General features: G+C 37.5%; 1 protein-coding gene across 4 annotated transcripts in view; it reads left to right on the top strand.

The window, feature by feature from the left end:
• RELCH (RAB11 binding and LisH domain, coiled-coil and HEAT repeat containing) overlaps positions 1-22,328 on the top strand; it is an 87,649-nt gene that overhangs the window by 2,856 nt on the left and 62,465 nt on the right. For all 4 annotated transcript variants that reach the window (XM_064443447.1, XM_064443446.1, XM_064443444.1 and 1 more), the window contains exons 2-5: positions 12,815-12,904; positions 21,640-21,711; positions 21,820-21,875; positions 21,986-22,099. In XM_064443447.1, the coding sequence (XP_064299517.1) occupies positions 12,815-12,904; positions 21,640-21,711; positions 21,820-21,875; positions 21,986-22,099 (332 nt within the window). The remainder of the gene's footprint in view (positions 1-12,814; positions 12,905-21,639; positions 21,712-21,819; positions 21,876-21,985; positions 22,100-22,328) is intronic.

Genomic DNA, 22,328 nt, shown 5'->3' on the forward strand with positions numbered 1-22,328 from the left:
TGTTGAGAGGTCCAGTCTGTTGTGCCCGCTTTCATGGATCCTCACATGGAGACTCGCAGAGAATGTATGTGAGAGGAGTGCAAGTACCTTCTCTTGCTTTAATGTGCCAAAAGGTATTTTCAAGTTTTCTTTCTATAAAGTGGTGATGTAGACAGCAGCAGCAGTTTGGCATGACTGACACTTCAAGGTCACTTGAATTTTATGCTTCAGTGAAAAAAAAGTTCTTAATATGCTCAGATTAAAATAATTCTTTATTTCTGTTGATATCTAAAGTTAGAACTTCTTTTCAGCACTAGCTTTGCATCTGCTCCTCCCTGCCCCCAAGTTAGATTAATTTCTATAGTTTTACTATAGGGTTTTAATAATTTGAGTGGGTGCAGAAAAAGTGTGACTGGCAGTTCTTGTTGAATGTGAAGTATGTTTGGAATGCTGCTGAGGATTTCTACAGAGCAATGGAAAGCTGTTGTACTGTGCGTTCCTGTACAGAATGGGAGAATCTCAGTGTGAGTATTCATTGGCACTTCTCAGAAGCCTTTTAGGCAAGCTAAGCTATAAGTGCGTGCTGGAATTTCTTTCATTTTTTTATCTTTCTCTTTATAGACTGCTATAAAGAGATTATAATGAAGTATCATAGGATTTAAACAACTAGCATCATGTGGTCAGCTAGTGACTTAGAAGCTGTTTTGTCTTTGAACTGTGCTTCAGAGCGCTCGGTTATAAAAGCAAATGACAGTCAGGTGACTAGGATTTCTTAATTTTTTTGAAAAACACCCTTCCATTTTCCAGCAGCAGTAATGTCACAGCTGCAGAAAGAGATTCAGGTATATTGTAATGAAAAATATGGAAATGTGTATTGTGTCTAGCAACTTTGCACTTTTAGTTTGAAGCAAATTAACTTTGTGAAGGAGTCAGCACTGTTCGTTTGGATGCACAGCACTTGTGTATGCTCATCCTTCATGTCCTGTATCTCTGCTAGATCATCCCAAACTTCTGTGACAGCTTCTTGATTGGTTTCAATACCAGTAGCTCCACATCTGCTAGACCGTTTTGATAGCATTTTTCTAACGCTACTCATGCGAGTGGTATGGTTTGGAAGTCCCTCCTTCTTAGAGTATCCCAGATCTTTTGCAAGGCTCTGGTTAACACATACATAATTAAACGTAAATCTGTGTCCCCTTCCCTATCATGTTTGCCTAAGAAAGTACTCTACAAATTGAGATTTAGAAATAAAACTGTGGCTCAAATATCTCTGTTCCAAACCTCAAATGTTTTTGTGTATGTACATACGATCATAATTCAAGCTGGAGCATAGTGGGTAAAGAAACCTTTTTTTTTAAAATGTGATTGATAGGATGCCCTTTGATTGCTATGCTTGGCAAATGCACTTTTATGAAGGGTTGCAGCTTACAATGTTAGAACTAGCTTTAGTCTTAAAATCTGCCATTTATTTTTTCTTTGACTGTTTTGCTGTTAGGGAAAGGCGAGATTTTTGGGTGGGGGGAGAGAAGAAGGGAAGCAGCAATATGGTTAGCTAGAGCTTAGCATTTCAGAACCAACCATTGGAAGCTTCATTAAGCACCCCTGTACATAATTTCAATTCCATGTAAGTTATATCAAGTTTCCTGTATCTTTTCTTCCTATGAGAATCATCATCTTCGTGACTGAAGATGTGACTGTTCATCTGAGAGAGCACTTGCTGGAAATTTTATATGGGATTCATTACCTAGCATTTGCAAGCAAGTCATAATCAAGTAGGTACTGTTATCAGCTGTGTTGGAAGCTGATCTGTGTGCTGATCTGTCATCTCTGTTAACTTACAAATGTTAAGTACTGGAATTCTGTGTTCTATAAGCTCAGAATTAACGAAAATATGGAAAAAGAATCTTTTCCAGGAAGTTCTCATACTTTCAAACTAAACTAAAATTTGCTACAAATTGAGTTAGGTAATTTATATATGTGGAACTATTTAAAATACAGCATCAGAAAGTGTCTTACCTATCAGTATATAAAAGTCATAAAACCTTATGCTGTTGTGTGTTCAAAGTTATAACTCTTTCTCTTCAATGTATTATTGCATTTGGTTTTCTAGTGTATTGTAAAGATGCAGGTTTGAGAAACTGAGATGAATTCTCCTCTAGCATAAGCTAAAACCGAGTGATTCAGTAAAGGTTGTAGGCCATGTATTTTTATTTATGATGCTCATGGCACAAAGTATATTGAGTTTGTTGGATGAAAAGTTAAAACAAATTTGTAAAGTTGCTGGGGTTTTTTTTTTGTGATTTTTTTTGTTTTGGGGGGAGGGGTGTTGGGGGATTTGGTCGGTTGCTTCTTTTTTTTATGAAAAAGCCCTTCAGAAATACTGAACTCTTTCCCTGGTGCACCATAGGGGAGAGGCAATTTAATTCCTCCCTTCCTGCAATATAATGCTGCCTGATGGTGATGTAACTAATTACTTTTCTGTTGAATTGAAGGAAATGCTAGTCCATAAAAATTCACAGAATCAGATTTTTTATTTATATAACAAGTACTTTTTCATCTTGATTTGATGTTGGAGTGGGGAGAGAGCTATCAGCTGTTTTGTCATTTGACAAAACTCTGGGAGTAAGAGAAATCATGGCAAAAATAATCACAGAATCACAGCATGGTTGAGGTGGGAAGGGACCTCTGGAGACTGGCTTGTCCAACACCCCCTGCTCAAGCAGGGCCACCTGCAGCCAGTTGCCCCGGACTGTGTCCAGGTAGCTTTTGAGTGTCTCCAGGGATGGAGACTCTACAACCCCTCTGGGCAACCTGTGCCAGTGCTCGGTCACCCTCACAGTAAAAAAGCATTTCCTGATGTTCAGAGGGAACCTCCTGTGTTTGAGTTTGTGCCCACTGCCTCTGGTCCTGTCGCTGGGCACCACGGAGAACAGCCTGGATCCATCCTCCTTGTACCCTCCCATCACGTATTTATACACATTCATGAGATACCCTCTGAGCCTGCTCTTCTCCAGGCTGAACAGCCTCTCCTCTCTCAGCCTCTCATCATAGGAGAGATAATTTGGTCTCTACTTGCTAGTTTTAAATTTTTTAAAAAATATTTTTAATTCTTTATAGAATCCCATGTGGACACATGTTGTTAAAACGTAGCTGGAAAATTTGCTAGTGTCCTGATATAAATATAGAAATTAGGGAAAGGGGAACTTACTACAATTGAAACATGAAGAAAACAGAGAATACAGTGCTTGAGAATTAAGACAGGTATTATCTATACACTTCAAGTCCCTTGGCAAAGACAGCAATTTAAGGACTAGGCTGATATAATTTTGCTTGGTGTCAGTAGAACGGAAAGCTGGGTTATTGCAGAGAATGGAAAAATCCTTGTAATGCAAGTTAATTGATACACTTTGGGAAATGCAGTGCTGTAACATCATGCATATGGAGTTAACTTGATGCTGTTGATGCTTTCTGATTTCTGCTGAAGCCAGCTGGGGTCTTGAGTTGGACGAAGTACCTCTGTGCCATGTTCCTCCCTTAGCTTTTTTGTTCTGGGAAGCTTTGGTAGGTCAAGCACACTACAGCATGTATGTAGGAAGCCAGGCTGGGTTTGATGCTTTCCCCAAGGTCATATGCCCCATGACCTCAGTATTCACTGCAGCAACATTCAAATAGCTTTGTTCAGGGCTGACTAAATTCTTTCAGACTTGACTAATTTGGATGCTGCCCGAGCCTGTCTATGCAGTAAGCTCCCCACAAAATCAGTATGTTGTTGGTATGGCTCTCCATGGGATCAGCTCAGGTGCATCTGCATCTTAACCCAGTTCAGTGTGTGTGTTATTTCTGTGCTAGGGTGCAAGATCTACCCATTTCCTACTTGTAATTTCACCTTTCTCATGATCTTCTGCTGTGTGCCTGTCATGGGAGTGAGAGTTATCTTTTTACTGCAATATATCTGCAAAGTATTTGTTTTACATATCTGGTGATTGGTTATTTTTTTTTCCCCTGCTGTTCTTGGCTAGCAAGAATAGATGAGTTTTATCCAAGCAGCTTTAGGGTTTCTACCCTCATAGACTTCTGCAGAATTTTCATAGCTTGTTAGTAATATGAAGTATGTAAATATATTGGTCATCTGCTTTCAATCTGGTTTGGATTGGTCATGAACTAGTATTACCTGATCATCTTGAATGTCTTTTCTAGGTAATTTGCAAGTGGATTGCTCTGACAGCTTGAAAGTTAATTTTATTCTAGTAGCTTAATTTAGTTTCCTTTTCATTTGATGATGGTCTGAGGACTTCATTTCAGAACATACCAGCTTTGAAAATTCAGCAGGTCTCATTGAGTAAGAACACCTGGGAGAGAGCGAAAGAGGCACTTGGAGTTGCAAAACAAGGTTGAGAGGTCAGGTGCTTACAATTTAGTGCCTGATGGAATTAATAACTTTAAGGCTCTCAGTTCCATCTCAGAGTTACCATAGTGATATGGAATGTGTTGATCTGGTAAAATTTACTCTGAAAGTTCAAATTGGTTTAAAAATTGATATGTAAGTCTGTTTCTACCATAAAGGTGTCATGCTAGATCAGGTATCTGCTACCATGGATGAAGTTTGCGTTGCTGGCTGATCCAGCATTGGTAAACTTGGAACAAGTTGAAGCATATTAGAAGTTTTAAACGCAACTGCCATTAAGACTTCTCAAAGTCATATTGCTCTAGAGTTGTCTTGTGAAATTTGGTAAGGCTTAAAGAAATTTGCAGTATCATTTATGGGGAATTAAATACTTTAATCCATTTATTTATATGTATTGCACAACATGTCTATTTCAGTTGCTACAAAATGCAGCCACAAATACAAACTGTGAATTGATGATCACTTTTAAAGTGATTCTTTGACTGAATATGGAAAGGACTCCATTAAAGCTCTTCAGGTTTTTGCAGTATTCCACATCTTCTGTGAATGCTGTCTTTCTTGCCAATTGGTTTATTCACATACACATACATGCAGTTCAGTACTAACATGGGGCTTGAGCATGTGCAAGTAAATACAAGCGGAAGTTTATTCTTTATCACAGATGGTCTCTGTCCCCAGTTCCCTTGGCTTCTGCTGTTTTGTGCCGGTGATACTGTGCAGGACAGGTGAAAATGCAAGTTATTCAAGGACAGGCTTTTCCAGATCACTATCTCTAGAAGAGAGTAGGCCTCTGTTGCATGGCCGTAAGGGCTTGTTTACTCTAGGTCTTGAATATTTAAGGTAGGTAGAATACCTAGTTGGCTGACTTCTTTACTGCCAGCGGGAACAGATCTAAAATATGTATTTATATACTTGACTTTCCTTAGGACTGAACTTCAACAGTTCTTTTATTGTACCTGTAGCTCAGAGGAAAAAAAAGGAGAAAAGTGGCAGACCTGAGTAGTTTTGAAGGAAGCTTTCCAGTTGGGATCGGTTACCAGAGTACTTGCTGGTTTGCCTTTTGTATCTCTTTGAACTTAAAAATAGGTTGGGTGTCCTAAATGTAAAGGTAAGCTGTACCCTATGAAATATGTTGTACTGTTGTCCTTTCCAGATGTATATGAAGCTTTTTTCCAACCTTTGACTTGCAGACCCTTAAAGTTTCAGCTTTGATCTTATGATCTAACTTTCTTTTGGGTGGAAAATTTTCCATCAAAGGTTCCTCCATGCGAGAAGGGTTGTCTGTGTGTATTGGGAGGAGGGAGAGCCTAACTCATAACAATAGCACAAATCTTCAGGAGAAACTTTGGTATGTTTTCTAAAGTTCAATGGAACTACATGCTTCATTATCTTAAAGCTTGCCTTAGTGATAGTCTGTGGGTTGTAGATTGAAAAAGATTGCAGTAGGGGACTTTTTTAGCTTCTTGCTTTTCATAGATCTGAAAGAGCATCTCAGAATTAGAAAATTTTTCTTGAATTATCTCACATACAGATGTAATTACATGGTTTTCTGACATCTGTAATCCCCAACTACTTTCCATTGTATGGTAGTTCATAACATTTGGAGTCTAAATTACTGCCGCATATTAAAGTCTAGCATGTCTGTTGGTTGAGTTACCATGTTTTTTTAATTCATAAAAATATTAAACCTTAGCAATTCCCTATTTTAATAATTTTGTTTTACAAAACAGTTTTTTGATGATCGGTTCAAGAATGAAGGACAGCTATTTGTACTGCTGCAGAGAATTGCATCCTAGAGTCCTATTGGTGTTTCTCTTCTTTTTCTAGAAATAGCCATCAAGATGATGATGCTAAGGAATAATTTTTTATGGCCTCATTCACTTTAACTTTCAACATCTGTGTTTATTCAGAAGCTAGAAGGCATTAACATGGCATGGTGTGTAAATAGAGTTGTACCTGGGGCTGAAATGAGAGGCCTCGTTAAGGTTTCTCCCTAGTGAAATCCTATGTAGTGAAAATGTAATCTAGTGAAGAGTGTATTATTATCAAATAATTACTTCTGGTGGATCAAGTTGCTTTTGTGATACTTCTAACACCAATGTTAAAACACTTTAACTTTCTCTAAAGTGAAAAAGTTTTAAAAAAATCTGTTCTTCTGGAAGCAGAGGTTATGGAGCTCTTGGATAAATAGTCAGAATTGTCTATATCAATCTTATGTTGTATCCAGTAGCAGGAACAATGTTCCATAATGTTTTTTTCCAGGCCTGTGGTATGTTGCATGTTTCTGTTTGGCAAAGCTATAGTAAATGGCAAGTAGAACTGTATTAAATGATCAGGTATAAAGTCTTCAAAGAGTGTTTTTTGTTGATTTTGTTGATTGGGAAAGGTTCGCTTTGCACTGCATCTTGTTCTGTATGAATGCTAAGCAAAACCAGATTTCCAGTAGCCAGTTATTTCTCTGAGTTTAAAATGTGGTTAGCCAGCTATTTCAGTCATCAGTTTAAAACAGGGCAATGACCTTGTTTCAGGGTTACAGATATTTTTCAATACAAGTGAACTCTTAGAGATGTAAAGTGAATTTGTCTTGTACAAGTGTGGTATCATTGTTACTTCTTCAATTTCAAGGAAAAAGACAGAGTTCTTGGTCTTCATATGCTCTGTTTGGTAAATTGTTAGTACACAATTATATAATTTCCTGTGATCTTACAGAAAATAGGACAACTTATTGACTGCTTTATCAACTAGTAATTTTTTTAACTCTTTCTTCCTTATATAGTTACACTTAACTTTCAGTGATAGAGCTGAATATGCCTAGAGAACAGAAGCTGTCAGCAGAAATCTGTGTCATACAGGTGAAACTTCTAGCAATAAGAAAAGAATTAAAACTCCTTTCCTCTGGAATGAAGCAGTATTTTGAAAGACTGTATATGTTAATAAGCAAAACATGGCAGTGAACCTGATTTTTAACTTCGCAAATGAAAAGCATTGTATTTTTCAACAAATGGGTTTAAAAACTGAGCTTTGAGTATCAAATATGAATGTAGCTTTCTGATTTTGTTAGTTCTTTTCCAGTGGTAGAGATTAAGAGACAAGAACTATACACAGGTTCTCATTAACTATCCCAGTCTATCTCCTGTCATTTCACTAGTATGAGCTATAAGAAGCCTAAGCCTATTTAATTTGTTTTCTGTGCACCTGTGGCACTCTTGTCCCATATTGCAGTGATACGCTTCTGGAGTTGTTCATACCTGCTTGTCAAAACTGTTCTTATTATGTTGCTTTACCATTTCTGAAACGTTAAACTGACAGCAATTATTTTTTCACTATTCACTGGAAAGCTTTTAGCAAAAAGGAATTGCTGATTAAAAAGAAAAGTGTTTTAATTCAGAATACTTGAGAGAAAGATAAAATCTATGCACAGAAGGCAGCTGGTAAGAACGTGCATATCATGACAGCAAAATGGCTGCCCACTGCTCGGTCACATTGTTTTCTTTCCAGAAAAGAAATAGAATTCAGCCAAAGCGTACTTCTCCTTTTCAGTGGTTTCCCCCTGCAAGATTCTGCTTTGATTATTGTTTGTCAAATAACTTAAACCTAAGATTTTTATTTTTATTACACAAAAAAAAGTGAAAAAATATATATTGCTTTTTCTAAAAAACTTTTTTTTTTTCTTTTCCCCTTTCAGTTCAGAAAGTAGTTTTCTCTTCTGAATGCTTTAGCTGAAATACTTCCACTCAGTGTACTGGAGTACAGCTATTGGTACTTCAGAAAAATGGTGATGTTTCACAATCCCCAGGTGAGCTACACGGCTGAGCACAGCCCTTCCCTTGCCGATTCCTTTCCTTTGAACAGCCGTGCTCCTTTTCCTGGTGAATGAGGCAGAGGCTGTTGCGCTGGCGGCGGGAAGGTACTGTTCTCACCCTCTGATCCTTTGCTAAGCACGTACATCCTTTATGGAAGCGTAAAATTTGATGTTGTAAGATGTTATGCCATAATTTTCAGGACTATGGCATTAGTTAGGCATTAGTTAGACTAGATAGCATTAGGACCCAAGGGAATGGCAGGAAGATGTGCCAGGGGAAGTTTAGGTTAAGTATTAGGAGAAGGTTCTTCACCCAGAGGGTGGTGGAGCACTGGAACGGGCTCCCCAGGGAGGCAGTCACAGTGCCAAGCCTAGTGCTATTCGAGAAGCACCTGAACAATGCCCTCAGAGACATGGTGTGAATTTTGGTGTTGTCCTGTGCAGGGACAGGAGCTGGACTCGATCTTTGTGGGTCCTTTCCAACTCAGGGCATTCTGTGATTCTGTTTTAGGAGATTAACCTCCGCTGATGACTGCCTGCGAAGGCAGTGGTAAGGAGTGAGGCAGCAGGTACAGTTACCTCCATGATGACATTTTAGGTAGGTGAAGCAATGGGGCAGGCCTGCCACTGTCCAGCTTTGGGCAGTCTTCAGCACAGCCCTGCCAGGCAGCGCATGTGTGCCATGACTCCACTGTTGATGATATATCTGGCAGGCTTGCAACCCTCACCTTCCTGGGTGATATTTGCAGTTAACTGTCTCATTTAGCTTTCTCTTCTCACCTTGTTATCACATGGCTGATGTCTTAATGGGCTCTATCAGAAATCCCTCTTTGCTGATTAAAGCCACTGTCTAAGTTTCTGTGCGGTGCTTATCTCTGTTTCTTGAGAAGCTTCAATATGTTGTGCAATAACAGCTCCAAAATTCATCTTGCATAGTCCCAGTGGGGCAAGGTCCAGGTCACTGGTGGCAATTGATAGAAGCTGTTGCTTCCTGCTGCTTCCTGTTCCTGTTCCAGCTTCCTGTTGCTGCCTGCTTTCCCCTCAGCCTTGGCTCCACAGCAGCTGTGGCTTGGGGCAGAGACTGCAGTGTAGCCAAGGCAGGCACTAAAAGCTTCGCAGTGTAAGTGCAAGGGGGTGGAGCTGCTGTTTAGACCTCACCTGGCCTGGCTGTGGTGGAAGCCCATCTTTCCAGGTGGGTAGCAGAAACCAGTAGCTGCACCAGCACTGAAGGTAGACGGAGCAGCTCCTGCATCGCTTCCTTTCCTGCTGCTTGAAACTCCTGCTTCGGTGGGAGCTGTGGCAGTGCAACAGTGTCTGTGATGGGGCTTTCCCCATAGATGGCACTGGCAGGGTATAACCTTAGCAAATGATGATTCATTGATGCCTATGGAGCCCGTCTGGCCAGAAGTCTCAGCTGAACTGCGTCCTCAGCACTGGTGGCCTCTTACCTTAACAGCAGGAACCACTTCAGTAGCCACACCACGTCATTTAAAGGCAGTATCCTATAGCTAAGTAGTGGTAGAAGTCTTGTTACATTATTCAACCTATCCATTTCACATGATTTGGGTGATGGAAGCTATAATTTCCCAACTTGATTGAGGTCTGCAGTATGTATCATCTAGTGGGATTCTTAGTTGAGAAGATACTGTTCAGCCTGTGTGTGTATACAGTTGTCTTTGTTACTGTTTGATTTCCTCCAGCATTTAACTGGGCAGCTGTACACAGTTCTCTATGTAGATTCCAGTTCTACCAGAGCAGTACATGAAGATAGGTTTCATTTTAAACTTTATCTTCAGATCAAACACTGTGGACATAATGAATTCTAGCAGCCACATTGGCTTTGTTTAATGACAGCATGCCTGGGGGGTGATGATAACCGGGGCAGGTACTTTTGTAATGGGAAGGAGGATCAGCATTACTGGGAGAGGGAAATAACGGTAGCAGGAAGCAGGCCATGAGGCTGGTGTTCCTCAGCACATCTTTGCTTGCTTTAATCAATCTGAATCCAGATATTTGTGTCCCTTTATGATGCCAACCTGTATGTAAAGAGTGTGTCAGATATTTGCTGTTATCATGAACACTGTAATGATTAGGAGAAATCAAAAGGTGAATGTGCAAGTTTCAACGTTACAAATTGCTGCTGTGCATGTAGATGTGGTGCTTAAAGCAGTTCTTGGGTGTTAAAATCATAAAAACCTGTGGCTTTATTTAGTTTCTGTAAGGACGGTTGAGGTTGTAAAACTGATATTCACTGGTGGTGAATTGTTGGACTTAAAGCTGCTGATATGAGCTTAAATGGCTTCTGTTGTGTGCATACTGATGTAGACTTTGATTACCCCCTGCTTTTTTCTAGACGACTGCATTTTTTTAAGAAGTTTCTGGCTGCTTTGGCAAATCAGTTTGTGTTCTATCCATGGATTTGTTTTATCATTTGGGGTGGGGGAGCCTTTGCCTCTAAAGCATGCCTTAAAAGTGATATGAAAAAGGATTTGTTGCTTACCTTTGGATGCTTCAGTAATTATAATGTGGTTGACTTTACCTGAAAATTTGAGCATTGTTGCTCTGACGTTAGCTGCTTCATAAGATAAATGGAAAATTTATCTGTGAACATGGCAAGACTGCAGGAGGAAATGGAATTGTATTTATGCTTTTGCTATAGCAACGCTAGGTATGAGACTGGGTCGCTTTTCTTAAACATTAGCTTTTTATTGAGATCTCTGTTTGAATATTGTCTGTTTCTTTAACTCAAGTCTTGAATTTGATTTCAAAAACGATCTTGCAGCTTCCAGTGAAATAAACTGGAGGAGTACTTACTGAATAAGTTGTTAGGTGTTTTGAAAAGTCAGCTCTGAATACTTCCACATTGAGCATGCAAAAATTGTTTGCTTTTGAACTTAACCACTCTGAATGTGGTTCCCTGTGTATAAAATTTGGTTTATTTTCACAATGGTCCATTTTGCAAAGATGCTGTAAAAGAAGAGTTTGTACTATGCTGCTAAGCGCTATAGAACAGCCTAGGGAGAATTATTAAACGGGATTAATGTCTGGAAAAAATGTGGTAGATAAGACTAGAACCTGCAAATGAACAGTGAGTTTTAAAACTAAATACTGAATAGAGACTTGTTGAGGAGCAACAGTCTCTTTCATTGCCTGGATGACAAAGCATAGTCATGAGGAAAAAAATTGTGGTTAAATATAAACTATATACTATTATATGCTTTACCTCCATAAAGTTAGGGTTGCCAGGCACTTTAGTTTTGATAATGTGTAATTCGGATAGAGTTAGCAAATTTTGTGTTCTTTATAGCTGTTCAGGTGAGTGTAGATGCTTTGATCAGTCTCAGTCCAGGTCTTATTTCAGTCCAGTGCTGGCCTGTATGTAGAGAGGGACTCGCAAGAGCTTAAGGGACAACTTAGGCTCAAACGCACAAAAACCCAGCTCATTAACAGATTATTCTTTTTTTTTTACATACTGCAGAATTGTGCGGGGTGGGGGGCGTTTAAGTCTTTCTGTGATGTTAGTCATGACAGAATTTGACTGAAAGGTGATGAAATTACTTCTATTTCCACTGACAGTTACGAGGTTTTTTGACAGCCCTATGGAATTTGTTCTTTGTTACTGTGACAATAGCTCTAATGTAATTAAAATTATTTCTGAAGTGCTACATAGAAATGAATTTCAAAAGGAAGGCAAAGACACTGAGTTACTTAATATAACTTCTGCATATTCAATTATGTTGGGAACATGTTCTGTTTATTATGGGTTCTGTCACCAAGAAATTTTTTTGCATTTTTCTAATAAAAATGTGAATGTGTACTTCAGCAGACTTGGAATTATCAAAAATGCTTTTTGTCTTGATTTTTTTTTTATTTCCACCACCCCCTAAAAAGAAGTCAAGGTCAGATCAAAACCGTATGCTGGTTACTGAATTTCTTGAATGTTGTTTTTATTAACAATTTAATTCTAGAGTCTGACTATTATACCTGCAAGAGCATGAACTGTACTTGCTTTGCTTTAATTTTGCTACGTAATGCATTCCTTAGTAAATGTTGTATTAAGTGGGTATGTACTGAAATTAATGGCTAGATCAGGAGATATGTAGAAAAGTATTTGGTTACGTTAACGTTGCCTTAGAATACTAAGAAAAGGAAAAGGAAGTAGTGTATTTGGGCCAGTTACAGGTGACTAAAATGGGAACAGAACTGCTTGAACCTTGTTGCAGAACAGTTTGTATCTGTTTGGTTTCTTCTGCGTGCTCACCTGCATGTCCAAGCAAAGGTCCCTGGCCCTTGTGGGAAAGGGGAAGTGCTACACGGCACTGCTCCTCATCTGCTGCAGGCAGGGTAGAAATGCTCCCTTTTTGGGGGAGCAAGGGTGAATTTCTTACAGTATCTGTTCACTGAAATAGCTGTATTGCTGAATTTTTTTTCAACTTTACTGACATACTCTTTTCTTAGAGGCAGACTTTTAGAAAATGCAGTAAAACTTGTGTCTTGCGGAACACTTACTTATCTTTGATTTATAGTTTTGGAAATGAGATGATGTTTTGACTTTCTCTATCAAAGCCAGTCAACTCTTCAGGATTTTTTCTGATATCTTTTTTTCTTTTTTCCCCCCCTTCCTTAAGATCGTGCCGGAAGCATCAGTACTCTTGATTCCTTAGATTTTGCAAGATACTCTGATGATGGCAATAGGGAAACGGATGAAAGAGTAGCAGGTAAGTTTTTTGTATTATTTAGGAATCATAGTATGCTAAGTTACTGTTTGACTTGTTTCTGCCATACGTAATGTAAATGAACGTTCCTGAAGATGACAAGACTTCACTGTGGTGGTTTAACTAGTCACTTAATGACATAATTATGTTTCAGACACTTATACTTTAATTACTGTAAATATTCAGGCAGGTGTACCTCTGTATGAATCCAGATGCCATCAGGGTAGAAGCAAGCAGTATGCTTGAGAACAGTGCCCAGTTCTTGCCAATAGAACAGTATCTTGATACCGACTACTACTGTTCAGCTAAAACGTACTAAAATACTCTCTGTAGTCACCTGTGACTACTACACGGGTGATAGCTTTCTGATGTAAAGGTCTGTAGCAAGTCAGTTGTTAAATATAGCTTGCGTGTAGATCAAACAGGCATTACCAGACCCAGAGTAAACTTGGGATTTTCTCAGTTTCATGGATCTTCTTTGCAACAAATCTTAATTGTAGTGCTTTTCTTCTTTTCCATTTGATTTCTTGATTGTGTAAGATTGTTCAAAGAAGTGATGCTCTCTTTTGACTCTTGAAGTTGTTCTGAACTTAGGAACCTGTGGCATTTTCAATTTCAGGATTTATGATTATCTCACCAAAGGCAAAGACTACTTTTCTCTTAGGTTTGAAATTATAATATCTTTTGCATGTGAGCCATGTTTCTCTAATCCAGGCTTTTTTCTAAATTCAGGTATTAAGTTATTCACAGCTTCTATAGGGAAACCCATAGAAGCTCTCTAGAAACTGCTACAGAACTCTAATTACTTTTCCTCAATTAATACTGTTTAATATCATGAGAGCATGAAGGTTGTCCACGCTGTGACATTTGCATCGTTTCAGATTTCATAAATCTAAACAAGCTGCTCTGTCTCTGTTCCGTGCTGTTGTCTCTGCTCTAAACTACCACGCTTCATCCTAGCAGAAACACTATCATGTTCTTAGGCAAAGAAAAGGCTGGTGAAACACAGTTCCGTGAGGAATCTTGAGTGTGAAATTTCCTTTCTCCGTCAGTCTGAAATGGCAACCAGTATTGACTCAGAGAGAAGAAACAAAAGTGTTGGGAAAAATTTCACTTTTCTTATCCAGCCAGTGTTTCTGAAGTAAAGGACTGGATTAAATTAATGAACGTGAAGCAAAATCAGGTATTTTGGTGCTCTGGTCTGAAACTATAGCTACTTACTGTTCTTTGATTTATATGGGAACTTCCAGATTCTTATTACTATCTAATTGCTGTGTTTTTCAATATATGTAGTGAGTTTCAAGGAGGCAATAGTTGTAAATACGCAGCTAATCTTCTAAACAAAGTGTGTTTAAGGAACCCAAGTATTTCCGAATGGTGTTCTGGAATACAAGGAAGAAACAAGCAAATCCCAAATATTTTAATATTTTCATTATCTTGATAGATTTTTCCTGTTTCTAGTCAATATTTCTTGGCAGTAGTATTACTGAGAGAGCTAGTGTGATCTTTGGAGCTGTCTTTAGTAACTGAATTGGATTAGAGATGCTTATAGACAGTAAAGACCAGTCAGAATCAACATCCAATAGAATTATTAATCTTCTGAAGGAACATTGACAAAATAGTGATTATTTCTAGTATGAAATGAATATATCCTAAAATTAAATACTAAATTTAATAAGTGCCTCCTAAAATAGAGATTTTTGAAGGTTATAGTATATTAATTGACCATTGTCATATGTAACAGACAAGCAAATTATATGGCAGGATATTTACATTACATTTCTGTGCTCTTTTAGAGAGGTTTTTGAAGAGTTGTTAAAAAGTGGCATAGGAACTCAAATGAAGCAAGACCGGATATTATTTCTGGATGTTTGTGAAGACTTCAAGTTTCCAAAATATCTTATTTCTACTTATAATTGCTTAAAATCTTTTGCTTCAATTCTGTTTAAAACCATCTACCTGCACAATCAACTTCAGAAAACTGAGTAGTATTTAGTTTGCACATAAAATTATGTCAGTAGAGGTTTCAAAAGCTTCTCATATCCAGTTCCTTCTCTGAACAAACTCTGGCTTATAACTTCTGCTTTTGAAGTAGTTCTTAGCTGCAAATGCACTTTGAAACATAACTCGAAGTCCATCCTGCTTATTTCTTCTCATATTCTTTTTTTTTTCTCAGCAAAGAGCTTTGATGCTTAGGAGATAAAATTGTAATCTGTTATGAAAGCTTGAGGCCATGATCTGATAGTCATATTTTTCTTTTGATAGTTCTCAGAGTGAGGTTTGAGTGGTTACTTTTTGTAAATGCCTTTCTCATGTGGTTATCTTTGTTTTTTACTGTTTGGACAGAACCCATGATTTTCATATCAATTGCCTAGTCAAATGTCAAACGAAGGATAGAAAATAAATGCACATCAGTCACAAAAAGAAGGTTCCGAGTCAGAAGGACTTCAGTTTTAAAGTTATAACATATCCAGTTACTTTTATACCACTGCAATGTTAGAAAGCACAAAGTCAAAAAATGTGCATGTATAGCATTCAAAGCCATCATATTTTGCTTTGCTGTTATGGATGGTGTTGCCATAGCTTTTATTTTACCAATCCAAAAAATTAATAGAAATAACTAGAAAGACTATTGTTTGGAATGGATTTCAGTATTTCAGATCTGTTAGCCCAGTTCATTTCATCTGGCATTAGAATCAAAATCTGGCCTAGAAGCAAACATTCTGAGGAGTTGGTGTGAACTTGTCAATTGAGAAATCTGATCGAAGGAAGCTAAGCGAGTCTCTTCTATAATATTATCAGCTTCACTGAAAAGATGCAAATCACAAAAGCCAGTCAGGATGTGGATGAGCATGACAATACTAATGGCAATTTAGAAAATATGAATTTTCTTCCTTATCTACCCAATCTTAACATAGGGGGCTGTGTAACAAATTGGATAATACATTTGTAATCCACAGAGAGTTTCAAAAAAATATATGCAAGCTTAGAGCTTGCAAGTTACTAGATGGAAACAACTTGTTCTCTAAGACTAATAAGTCTTGAATCTAAATTAATGTATGTTTAACCCCAGTTGGCAACCAAGCACCTCATAGCTGCTCTCTCACCCTCCCCCCAGACCTGGTGGAATGGGGGGGGGGGGGGGGGAAGCTGAAGAGCAAAAGCAAGAAAACTCATGGTTTGAGATACAGTTTAATAATCACAATATAATAGTAGTAGTAGTAGTAATGAAGACAACAGGAGAGAAGAACAAAACTTAGGAAAAACAAGTGATGTAACTGCTCACCACCCACTGACTGACACCCAGCCAGTCCCCGAGCAGCAATCGCTGCCCCTCTGCCAACTCTCCCCAGTTTATATATCAAGCATGATGTCATATGGTATGGAGTAGCCCTTTGGCCAGTTTGGGTCAGGTGTCTTGGCTGCGGCCCCTCCCAGCTTCTTGTGCACCACCTCGCTGGCAGAGCATGGGAAGCTGAAAAATCCTTGACTCAGTATAAGCACTGCTTAGCAACAACTAAAATATCAGTGTATTATCACATTATTCTTGTGCTAAATCCAAAACACAGCACCATACTAGCTACTAGGAGGAAAATTAACTCTATCCCAGCCAAAACCAGGACAATGAATTAAGTGCTGAAACAGTTGGTGCTAAGATAAAGTCAGTAATGAAGGATTTATTAGGCTTAGTAAACCTCCTCCAAGTACTCATTCTCGTAAAACAACCAGAGAATGGAAAACCTGTTCCATTCCTGTAGAATAAGAGTACACCTAACTTGAAGTCAAATACCCACAGCACTTGGTGTAAATAAGTAATCTGACATTCAATATAAGGAACTAAACCTTCTGCCACATCTTAAATTGACTGTGTGCACAAATATGTTTGTGATCTAAACCCCCAACTTTCCATAATTCAAAATATTTAGTATTGCTGACCTGCCTTTCACATTGACTGTTCTGAGAATCTGATAATTTTAAAAACAAAATGCTGTGTTTTCAATAAAATAAATTCTCATAATAAAACTTCATTTCAATCATTTGTATTCTCAGATCTCCCTGCATTAGTGCTGATTTCTGGCTAGTCTGTGTATCTCTGAGTAGCAGAATAAAATACTGTTCCTGTCAGGATTTGAAGGGAAGAGTCAAGGTCAAAAACAACTTGATTATTTTTAAGGATTTTGTTTATCTAGGCTTAGGTTTGCAGTTTCTGCTTTCTATAGAGCCTTTTTGTTTATTTTTTAATAAGAACTATTACTTGTTTGCAACCAAAAAATCAGAGCATCTTAAAAACAAACCTAACAAAAACAAAACACAAAAAGCATCTGCAGTTCATCAATCATTTGCTAACATTGTGTGTTTGATATTTATTTTTTTTTTTTTTTAATCCTGAAAGTGGGTCTGGTTTTGTCTTCCATTTTCTGTCTTAAGCCCTGTTAAGCAGTTGTAAGCCTCCTTAAATTTCCTTCCAGGTCAGTAGTTTCCAAGGGTTCACCTGAAGACAAGTGTGCTGTAGTTCAGGTCTTCTCTGTAGCTGGTCCTGTCTCATTAACTTAGAAGCATTAATGAGGCTAATGAGTCAAGTGTTGTCTTCCCACTGTTAGAATGATAACAAGTTCTCAGTTAGCTTGCTCGTGAACTGTCATGCTGATTGTAACTTCTGTAGCTTGATAGTTGTCTTCCATGCTGTAGTGCAACTTTCTGGTTCAGGTCTTTGTGTTACATCCTGAAGTGTTTCACACTGGCTGTAAATATGATTAATCTTTTCTTCTTAAGACTTGTATCAGGGACGTGGGAATTGGGAAACTTCAGGTCTTGAAGTATATTGTGATAGTACCTTCACTGATAACTAGAGTCCGACTTCAAGTTTCTTCTGATTGACTCAACATGTGTGCACAAATCCATCAAATGTAATGGGATGTCAAATGTGTTTTAGAGGGCATAATTTAGGGCATCTAGAGTTCTACATTCACTTTACAAGGAGAAGGAACTTGAAAAGACAGTTAAGAAACCAACAACAACAAAACCTGTAGCAGTATGTCCAAATTTGAGGAAAGCTAGGTAAGCACAGGGGCCCTTGATACTTCAGAGAACTAATTTTAAAAGAAAATGCTGGAATGCCATACAGTGGCTTGATAACATCAGACAACAGTATAAAGGTAGTTTTAAGTACTTCATACAGAAGCATGCAAAAGTCTGACAAGATAATTCATATGTAGAATGTAAAATGCTAGTATAATTGGAAAAAATACTGCTTATAAAAAAGCAAGTACTGTAAATTTTTACAAGTACTGTTTATTTCTTCAGCTTTTTAGGCTTGCCACAACAAGACAGCTGTTCATGTAGATCTCAGCTTGTTCAGTATCCCATATTGCAGGTTGTTCTTTATAGGTAACTTCTCAATCTATGGTTCAATCACTTATGAAGTCATTAACAAATGTGGGTGAATAGAATAAGATCCTTGAGTGAGAAAAGTTGATTTTTAAGTTTCGAAGCTGAACAGACAAGCTACTCACTCCTGTTGTGCACTTTTCTCTTAAGATGTATTGGATTAGCTGCGTGAAAACTGAAACATTTAAAAATCTCTGATCTGGAAATCTTGATCTAATGCTCGGTTGCTTTCTTGAAAGATTCAGCTTTAAGTAAGTCTTAAGTAATTTTTTTTTTTTCAGAATGGTAACTGTACTGATTTGAGATCTTACTAAAAAAAGCAAAAGAGCCACTAAAATTTGGAATGGTTTTCTCCCCTAAGGCAAAACAGATTGTTCAGAAATGCCCTTTCCTTGTAGGAAGATTAACCAACCTCAGAGCTCTGAATTTCTGTTCTCTGCTTCCCTGATGTAGAGGGGAATCAATTTGATTCTTTCTTTTCCTAGGCTGTCTGCAGCAAAACTCTTCTGTGCATCATTTAGGAGTGTCAGCTCCTTTTCACGAAGTATTGTAGCAAGTTACACGTGTTATCAGTTCAGTCAAGCATGAAGTTAAACTTTAGCTGGCTTTATCAATGCTTTTGAAGGCTTTTAACTTCTCTAAGCTTTAGAACAGAACGAGACAGGGAGAGAGAGATCAGGTCACTTATTTTAAAAGACAGTACTTGACAATGGTTACAAAGAAAGGGGTTAGAGATTGTGTTTTTATTTAAAAGAATGTCATATCATCAACAAATGGGGATTTCCAGTGTTGATTTCATTAGTTAAAAATCATTATGTATTTTGGCAGAAGATTGCATTTCAGTATAGCTTCTAAAATAGAGAGCTTTTAATCATAATTTAAAATTTAATTGAAATTATGTTGCAGCTATTTACAAATATTTACGCTTATATCAAAAAACTACAAACAAGCCTCTTCAAATAAAAGCTAAATTTGTGACTGACCTAGGTGCATCAAGGTTTGTATGATGGCAATTACAATGGTGGCATTAGTAAGACTAAGAAATGAGATACAACTGTAGCAATGCTGTGTTGTAGTAGAATTATGTGATGTGCTGCGAAGTGACAACTTCTGAAATATACTTTGTCCAGAATCTTCCACTGTGTACAGAGAAACATGCAGCAGAGTAATCTACTTTTAAGGTTGAATGGGTAAAGTCCTAACAGCTTCTGAGAATTTTCAGTATCATGACAGTTCACGAAAAATTAATTCTTGCCGTCTGACATGGGTTTGTCTGACATGAGTTTTTTGGCTTTCTATGCCTTCAGACATGTCTTATTCCTCTTTTCCTTAATGGGATTCCTGATTTTTTGTTTGTGTTGTTTTTCTAACTTTTTTTTATTATTTATATCATTCTAGTGCAGGGCACTCCTGATCTGCAACTGTTCTGGTCTTTGAAAATATTATACAAGCACAAAATGTTAACACATAGTCATTTCCATCAGAAGAACTTAATTTGAATTCTTTACAATTTTCAAAAGCTAACAAATTAGTAGCTTACAACTTAGAATCGTAACTGTGAATTAGTAATTCAAATGCAAGGAAGTGCTAAAATTATTAGATACTTTACTACAAGAGCATTTTCTAACTTTGTTGCACAGAAGTATTTGCAGATCAGCATTGCTGAATACTAGAGAGATTTTTACATATTTTATTCATCGTATCCTCAGTTGCGCTTTTGTATCGCTGCAGTAAAATTCTGTGCATCAAACAAGTTACTTTCATGTAGCAAATGTGGTGTACTGTAGTTATTCCTTCAGTTTTTATGGATAAATGCAAACTGAGTGAATCTTTTTTTCCATGTGTGCTAATTATAAAAAGATTATTAGTAACAGATGTTCAAAAGAGGAAACAGTTTTATTTGTAGACTTCAGTACCATTTCTTACAAGCAAGAGCCAGTGCAGTGTTTCTGCCATGCATTGTCCTCTGTGTAAATATTTCAAAATGCCATGTTAAATTGTTTCCAGGCAGTGATCAAAAATCTCATTATTATTTTCTTACTAAAAGCAGTTACAACATTTTTAGTTTTGCATGGGAATAAAGTAAGCATTAGATAATCTATTTAGAATAGCTTAACACTTCAGTATGGTAGCTGTTCTGTGCTCATATCTTCTAGTTAAGTACAAGAATCCTTTCTGGTAACTGTATATTTAAGTGTGATTAGATTAATCTGAGAAATAATGAAATGCATGTAATTATCTGGTAATTCCTTAAATAGGTTCCCTTAGATACTCTAACTGTAAATGGCTATAAAAATAATGTTCACTGTATGTTTTGCAAAGGTACAGTGTTTTGAAATTTGAAGCCACAGTATGACCTCAACATCAAAACACCTGAAATTCCAGTGCAACCAAAGCACTACTGGCCCTTTTTTGGAGGAAACATTGGAACATGAGAAACATGTAGCAGTGACGGGGGTGGGTGTTAATAATGGCAGCTAGAATTATGTATTTCTGAATCTCTAAAGCTGACTTTAAATGATCTAAAGTGTTGTTTAGTATAGAATCACTGGAGACTTTTAAGAATAATGAAGCAAAACCATTTTTTGTTACAAGCTTCTCTGTAAGTTCTATAGGAGAGCTGCATATTTTGCCTTTTTTGGTCTTGTGCATCTCTTAAACGTATACAACTAAATTCAAAATCTTAATCAACTCTAAGGTACTCCTAAAAATGGCACTATTTTTAAATAGAGATTTAAAAAGAGATTATTCTTAGTAGTAAAATAAAGTATGTTTCATGCTCTACCATTTAAACTACGAAAATTTCAGTGTGTAATTTCATTTTCAAAAGCATTCTGTAGTCTCAGTGGGACAGTATATTCACTTTACGGTTTAAGCTTTGCTACATGGAGACAGCTTTCTCTGCTGCCAGCATGTATTTGTTTCGTTTGGATCTGTCCTCTGATTATCCACATACTCCCCTTGCCACAAGAAATAAAAACATTTGACAGTATCAGCTGATTGTAAGAGTGGGGAAGAAATAACAAGCGTTTCCCAGTAATATGCAAAGTCAAAAGCAAGAAAAAAAAACCACCACAAAAAACCCAAAACCCTACAGCGAGTCCTTGTCAGACAGCTTGAAATTTTGGTTTAGCAACTTAAGGCCAATGAAACTATGGAAAATGTTCACCAGTTTGCTTTTGAGGCCAACTCTGCTGCATGTGTTCATGAGTTCCATAAAGATTGCATGCTTTCTGTTTAATACAAACTGTATATTTTTTTTCACACCCATCCTTGCTTTTTATATTTTATTTTTGTTTCCCTTGCCTTGGTTGGATGCCTGTGTGTGTTTAATCCAAATCCCTGTCCAGTCCTGGAGTTTGAACTACGGAAAGCCAAGGAGACCATACAGGCGCTCCGAGCCAACCTGACTCAGGCTGCAGGTGGTGTACATAAACCTTTTCTTAAGTCTCTACTTTGAACAATGTAGAAGTAGCTGAGCTCATGCTGTGTGAAAAAGTAAAATTTAGTTACTTTTTTTTCTTCCCCAGAAAATGAAGTTCCTTTGCAGGAACGAAAAAATTATAAATCAAGTCCTGAAATTCAGGTAGGTGACTGGTGATAACTTGAGCTTTGCATGGACTTTAAGACAGATACGCTTCCATAGCTGGAAGGAAGATGAACCAAAGATGTAGTGTATCGTTTTCTTTTTTCCAGGAGCCGATCAGACCTCTTGAGAAAAGAGCTCTAAACTTCCTAGTTAATGAATTTTTATTGAAGAATAGTTACAAGCTTACATCAATAACATTTTCAGATGAAAATCATGATCAGGTAAAGTTTTCTTGTGGGTTGTTTTTTTTTTTTACACTTCTGCTTCCCATATTCTGATCTTGCCATAAAATCAAGTGAACTTAAATGATGCTTCCTGTGCATGTAGTTCACTTCATACATATGAATATTGTAAGAGTTAAATATGTTAGGTAGCATTTTCATGTATAAAGCATGGTTTGAAAACACAGCACTTTGAGAAATATTCTCCCAAAATTTGTAGAAAGGAGAC

This window comes from Phalacrocorax carbo, chromosome 2, assembly GCF_963921805.1.
Source record: "Phalacrocorax carbo chromosome 2, bPhaCar2.1, whole genome shotgun sequence".
NCBI classification, from domain to species: domain Eukaryota; kingdom Metazoa; phylum Chordata; class Aves; order Suliformes; family Phalacrocoracidae; genus Phalacrocorax; species Phalacrocorax carbo.